Source organism: Pygoscelis adeliae, unplaced genomic scaffold, assembly GCF_000699105.1.
Source record: "Pygoscelis adeliae isolate BGI_AS28 unplaced genomic scaffold, ASM69910v1 Scaffold134, whole genome shotgun sequence".
In the NCBI taxonomy this organism is placed as follows: Eukaryota; Metazoa; Chordata; class Aves; order Sphenisciformes; family Spheniscidae; genus Pygoscelis; species Pygoscelis adeliae.
Window position 1 is genome coordinate 613,481 of NW_008824716.1, and position 7,147 is coordinate 620,627.

General features: G+C 40.3%; 1 protein-coding gene across 1 annotated transcript in view; it reads right to left on the reverse strand.

Moving 5' to 3' along the window:
• Window positions 1–446: 446 nt before the first annotated feature.
• LOC103916245 (RNA-directed DNA polymerase from mobile element jockey-like) overlaps window positions 447–7,147 on the reverse strand; it is an 8,027-nt gene continuing 1,326 nt past the window's right edge. The window contains 1 exon segment of the mRNA XM_009323206.1: window positions 447–1,415. Coding sequence (XP_009321481.1) covers window positions 447–1,415 — 969 coding nt within the window.

Consider the following 7,147-nt stretch of genomic DNA (forward strand, 5'->3'; position numbering starts at 1 on the left):
GAGTAACTTGTACCCATTACCCCTCGGCTTCTCCACATGACTCCTTGTAAAAAGGGAGTCTCCATAGTCTTTGTAGCCACCCTTTAAATACTGGAACATGGTGATAAGGTCTCTCCTAAGCCTTTTTTCTCAAGGCTGAACAAACCCAGTTCTCTCAGCCTTTCCTCATATGGCAGGCTTGCCAGTCCTTTGATCATCTTTGTGGCCCTTCTCTGGACCCTCTCCGGCCTGTCCACCTCTTTTGTGCATAGCGGGGACCAAAACTGAACACAGTATTCCAGGCGTGGCCTGACAAGCGCTGAGTAGAGTGGGATAATGACTTCTTTATCTCTGCTGGTGATGCCCTTTTCATCTACACCTTTACTATTCTGTCTCACTTCGGATGTTTTAGGAAGCTTGTTTTGTAGTGAAATCTGATCTTTGGGGTTTAAAACATTTTTAATGTTTTAAAATTTTGCCGCAGCAGCGGCAAAGTGACACTGTTCACTCATATTGAGCTGGTTGTCCACCAGGACCACCAGGTCCCTTTCCACAGAGCTGCTCCCCAGCTGGGTAGATCCCAGCCTGTGCTGCACTCCTGGATTATGTTTTCCCAGGTGCAAGACCTTACATTTGTCTTTGTTGAACTTCACAAGGTGCTTGTTAGCCCACTCTTCCAGCCTATCCAGGTCTTCCTGCAGGGTGGCTCTCCCTTCCAAAGTGTCCTCTTCCCCCCTCAGTTTGGTATCATTGGCAAACTTCATCAGGGCACACTTGATCCCATCATCCAGGTCACTTATGAAGATACTAAACAGTGTTGGGCCCAATATTGATCCCTGGGGAATCCCACTTATGACAGGTTGCCAGTTTGAAAAGGAGCTATTTACCACCACCCTCTGGGTGCAGCCTGTCAGCCAGTTCCCCACCCACCACACAGACCCCTTGTCTAGACCGTAACACATCAGTTTCTCTAGGAGGAGGCTGTGGGAAACCGTATCAAAAGCCTTGGAGAAATCCAGGTAGGCAATGTCCACCACTTGCCCCACATCGACCGAGCATAGAAGGTTAACCGAGCATCAACCTTTGTCGTAGAAGGCGACTGGGTTTGTCCAGCACAATTTGCCCTTGGTGAATCTGTGCTGGCTTTTCCCAATCACGTGCTTCATTTGACTTGTGGTAGCCCCCAGGAGGATTTGTTCCATAACTTTCCCAGGGACTGAAGTAAGACTGATGGGCCTATAATTTCCTGGATCCTCCTTTAAGCCCTTCTTGTAGATGGGGGTGACATTAGCCATTTTCCAGTCTTCTGGGACATCCCCCGATCTCCACAACTTCTCAAAGATTGTGGAGAGTGGCCTCACAAAGACATCAGCCAGCTCTCTTAACACCTTCGGGTGGATAATGTCAGGGCCCATAGATTTGTAGGGGTCAAGCTCCTAGATCCTGTATTATCTGATGTACCAAAAATTATAAAACTTACAAAGACTGGTACGTGTTTCCTTTTAAACTAATTGGGATAACATATTTGTTACTTAGATTGACTGAAAATAAAATAATAACATCTCTCTCCCTCTCCCGTGTCTTTCTCTCTAAACTTACCTCCCTCCAAAAATCAAAATGGAATAAAATGAAGGGAAACTTTCTATAGCCCAAGCATTAAGGGGGATAAAAGCTAATATGTCTGTCAGCCTGGCAAGTAATAGCAGCTGCACTAGAGACAGTTGACCACCAAATGGTATCCTAGCAACATTCAGTAGCATCGTTATACATAGTGCTATCAAGCCAAATTTATCCTTTTCAATATCTTAGCTTCAAGAGAGCAGGGATGAATACAGAGCAAAGGATGAAAATGGTGCCTATGAGAAAGACAACATGGGGTTTTAATTTAAGCAGAGGTTATATGGAATGTCTGTGTAAAACGAATAAAAAGCATCGCATTTTTGTGACAAGGAAAGATACCTACCAGTGGTAAGGCACTCTCAGACAATTATGATTCAATTTGCTTTCAGAGTAGTAATCCTGTGTATATTTTAGCTTGGAATAAAATTTGCAGTATGACTTCTCTTTAATTCCATTTAAATGTTTCCATTTAACTGGGAAGGGGTAAGGGGAAATATATTTTAATTACTCAACATTTCTAAATCTTTAAAAAATCTCTAGGCAAATCCACCTATAAATTGTGGTTTTCAAAAACAATTATAGCTTTCATTGTTTCTAATATTAAATTGGATAATTGCAGCTCTGTTGATAAACTCTCAAAATTGAGCAGTTTGCTCTTTTTAGACCATACATTACCTTCTCCTGTTATATTTAGAGCCATTGATCCTACACTGTCCATATAATTTACCAATGTGCATAATGATCATGACTGTAAATAGCCTTGTCAAAGAGAGAAAAAATGAACCTATATGCAGATTAATAACAGGATGTATTCTTTCTTCAGTTTTGAGCAAAGATTAGAAGAACCTGCTAAGCATCTAGACCTTACGGACCAGAAGAGCTGGACTCTCCTTTCCAGCATAAATTAGAATGGTTTCACTTATCCTAGCTGAAATAAGGACACGTGACCTGAGCTAGGGGTTTGACTGAATGCAACAAGACTACTGATAATACAGACAGAATTAAAGACAGGTAAGACAGTAGTTTTTAGTAAGAGTTACTCCTGCAAACATGACCTCAAGCAGAAGTTAAAACTGTCTCCCTTCAGTAGCAGATGTACTGCCAAGTAAGCAGTACGCTGCAAATATCAGGACAGCGTGCCAAGTTACTGATCACATCATTTTTAACTTATAGTCCAAACATTATCCTTGCAGAGGATACACACCACAGGGAACGGATTTACAAAGCTATGTTTTGTGATATACTAAGCATTTTTGTGTGCACCAGAAAATCTGTGTGTAAAAGGTTTCCACGTGACACACTGCAGTAGAGGGCTCTTTGTAGACTGTGCTGGGGGAAAAAAAAAATCACTTTTAAATTATGCATTTTTTAAAGTGGCATAATTAAAACAAGTTTTTAATCCAACATTCAGTCTCTCCCTCAATTTGTATTTCTAATTCCTTTCAATGATCTGTTTTGGAACAGGCTATTTAGCTTCTTGTCTTTTGTTATTTATACAGATGACAGCAATCTTCTTTCTTCTCCAACTATTCTGGCAATCTCTAGTGCCCAGTGGTAGTACTTCTTCGTCACATCAGTTGATATCTTCTTTAGCTTCCAAGGAAAGAGTCTGCCCATAGGCATGTTTTAACCTAGTAGAATAATTTATTCTACTCTATCCAGTTCCAAGGTTACCTTCTACTCTGCCCCCAAATGTCTGTGCATTCATGTAGCCAATCACAAGGAAAAAAAAATAATAATCACCCAAACAACAGACACATTTGCTTCTTGTAATCTGGCTGCCACTATGCAGACTGTATGTTTCTGATTAGCGTTCCCTGAGTAATATATCAAAAGAATACTGGACAAGAAGGAGCCTGAGACCTGACAGGAAAGCTGCCTTCGGTTAGCTGGCAGCCACGTTGACTGAGATCTGTAACATATGTGCTGAATATTTGTCTGTGAAACAAATACATATTCAGTAGCTTAGGCTATATCAGTAGGACAACTGGCCAGACCTATTCTAAAAATGTCTTAGATATAGTCCATAAAGCAGGTTTTAACTTGCTGTACACACATGAATACGTATTGAAGAGACATTCAAAGTTTCTGTAGTCTACCAAAGCAAGAGTGCATCTCAAAAAGTTGTGTGGATTTTCAGTGCATGTAATTTCTGCTTTAATTTATTTTGCTAGTCTGATCTTTGAGAAGAGAGAAGCTAAGGATATAGTAATCCTGTTCACAAGAAAGAGAATACCATCATCAGTAAGAAGCTACAACAACCCTTAGTTTTACCTTCTTGACAAAATGTTAGAGGAAACAGATAAGTCTTTGGAACCACGGGGAAATACAAATGCAGAGTGATTAAACAGAATTCATAGAAAGAAATCAGAGTAAGCCTCTGAGTTTTTATGTGACACTAAATTAATATTCCAGGGATATTAACAACTTGGAAGCTAAGTGAGCAGAACTACTTCAGAGAAATCATACCAAAAAAGTGCTGGAGCAATCCAGCTTGGTCGATTAGTGTAGGAATTTATGAAGGCATTATATGACTTGTTTTCTTGTAATAGTAAAAACTGGATTTAGTGACTTAGGTGGTCATTTCCATTTCTAGAATTCTGTGTTCGCCTAAATTTCTTTTAAATTCTAAGGATATTAGTAACACAAGTGAAATTCCTGTAAGAATTTGGTGCCAATTCTTAGGCACCTTGAGAATTTTTAAGGTGGAAGAGAAGCACATCTCCTTCAAGACTGTCTTTTATCTACATCATGCATCAGGAAAAGCCTGCACTTCATAAATCACATACAGTAAAGCAAAAAAAAAAAGGGGGGGGGGGGGTGGGGTGAGAAAAAAAGGCAGAACAAATCCAATACAATTTTAGCTACAATTCTAGTTTGCTTGGCAAAGGAAATTCCACTCATCAACAGGCAGGCCTTCTGCCATCTGTGTTAAGTGGGTGCATTGCAAGCACCTGGAACTACAAGGAACACTTTCCTTTTTAATTCTTTCTTGTAAAACAGATGGGAAAAAGCACAGCTAGGAGTGTTATGCTGTGTTTAAATATGAGAAGACCATCATCTAGTCTCACTGTTGCCTTTCAGCCAGATACCTATGTATTTGGACTCCCGGGTTTTAATCAGCAGAAGCATGTCAGTGTTCAGGAGACTATGTTGTTGTGAGCTACTAGCAAAGAACAGGAAAGAAGCCACAGTGACCTAGTACTTACACAATGGCAGTATACTGATTAGAGGAGATTATAGTTTTCTGAATGCAAAGCTCTAGTTTAATGACCATTTTAAGGTCAATGCAAGAAATCATGTTATCTCTAAGCCCTATGAAGGTATGGGACAAATGGGGGGATTCATAGATGCACAAATTCAAATGTCAAAAAGGGACAATTATAGCCTTGCAAAGCTGTTTCTTATACACATGGCTGGAGGATTTCTCTTAAAAAACAGACAGAAGTTTATAAGGCCCCATTTTCACAAAGGCTTGAAGGAGAATAAAGTACATTTGAAGTGGAATTAGGAGCCTTAAACTGAGAAGAGCAGTCCAGGAAAATCCTGCCCAACACACTGAAGCACTTCAGATTCTGTAGGGGTCTAAAGGTTTCTGGCCAAACGTTCCTAATTCAGGTAACTGTGAGTACGCCATAGGCTAAGTGCTTCTTCTGAAATTACAATAAGCAGTTTGGGACACAAAACATTGGTATTCTTATGCTTAGCAGCTTTGAATAGACAAAATAAACAGGTGTGCTCAAGTCAAGCCTAACAGTTGCAATATTGCAGTTCTCATCTTTTTACAAAGGAGAGAGCGGATATAGATGTAATCTAGAAGTTTTTCAAGGAAGAAGTAGCTTGGTCTGCAAATAATGGCTAGAGTATTCAGCTGAGAGGAGAGCAGGCAGTTTGTTTTCCCTTGGTTATTTCTATCCTTGCTATTCAGTGATTGTTTAAAGTAAAATGCAGAAGGAGTGCTGCTTGTACTACAAATATCATGGCTAAGGCATAACGCTGAGATGTGAAACCTGTAAATTTTAAACCTCCACAGTCTGTTGATAGCCTAAAACACAGTTCTTCTGGACAATTGTTCTACCAGTAAGTAATCATGCAAAAGGTGCCATGGCACAGAAAAAGGCTTCAGGCTCTGAATTCTAGCTACACAGAGATACTTTGCTGCATCTCTGAGGCAATTGTTCACATTCATGCAACAAGAAGTATCAGATATAGACCACTATTTGACATTTCCTATTGTCTTGATGAAGCACCCCATAAGCTGGCTATTTTAAACCCTATTGCAGGAGTAGTGGGATTCCTCTCATTCTAACTACGTTGTGCTTTTCACTGCTGAAGTTGAGCATGCAAACTTTATTGGTCATAGCACTGAACACTGTAATATTTAAGTTATTGGTTCTTTTTATGTCACTGATATGAAGACTAGAATTCCCACACCAAAGCAAGTTTTCTTCTTTTTTTTTCTTTCCACTCACTGTTCACTCATTTCTTCATTAAGATGAATAAATTGAGTTCTGTAAATCTCAGTTTGATTTCCAACCTCTTAAGTAGTTCATGTGTGGACACAAGTAGTGGAAATAGTATTCTAAGAGTTATCTTATTAATGTAGAATACAAAGCCAAATTACTCCTTCTTGTATGTGAATGAGTCTTTTTGCCATAGGATTGAATAATTACCTTTGACTGAGGGAAACAATTAGTCTGAAATCTTGATCTACTGATGCCCTCCTTGCATCTGGCCACATTAAGATGTGTTTTGTTGAATTACAGCCATTAAAGCAAACAGTTTTGATCCCGCTGTATGTCGTGGTTTAACCTCAGTCGGCAACTGAGCACCACGCAGCTGCTCGCTCACTCCCCCCACCCCCCAGTGGGATGGGGGAGAGAATTGGAAAAGCACAAGTGAGAAAAACTCATGGGTTGAGATAAAAACAGTTTAATAATTGAAATAAAATGATAATAATAATATGATAATAATAATAATAATACACAAAGCAAGTGATGCACAGTAGTACAATTGCTCACCCCCCGCCGACCGATCCCCAGCCAGTCCCTGAGCAGCGGCCCCCCCGGCCAGCTTTCCCCAGTTTATGTACTGAGCATGACGTCACATGGTATGGAATATCCCTTTGGCCAGTTTGGCTGTGCCCCCTCCCAGCTTCTTGTGCACCTCCAGCCTTCTCAGTCGGTAGAGCATGGGAAGCTGAAAAGTCCTTGGCTAGTGTAAGCATTACCTAGCAACAACTAAAACATCGGTGTGTTACCAATATTATTCTCATCCTAAATCCAAAACACAGCACTGTACCAGCTACTAGGAAGGAAATTAACTCTATCGCTGCCGAAACCAGGACAATATCCACCCCTTATTCTATACCATCTACGTCATGCTCAAGTCCCATATTTTCCAGTACATTTTCATTAATCACCACCCCCTTTTTTTTCAATATATATACACACACACACAGAGACAGATATCATTCCCTTAGTCTGTGGGCCATCCCTCTAAAACGTTCGGTGAGTTCATTTAGTCCATGACTTCGGGCTCCATCTGT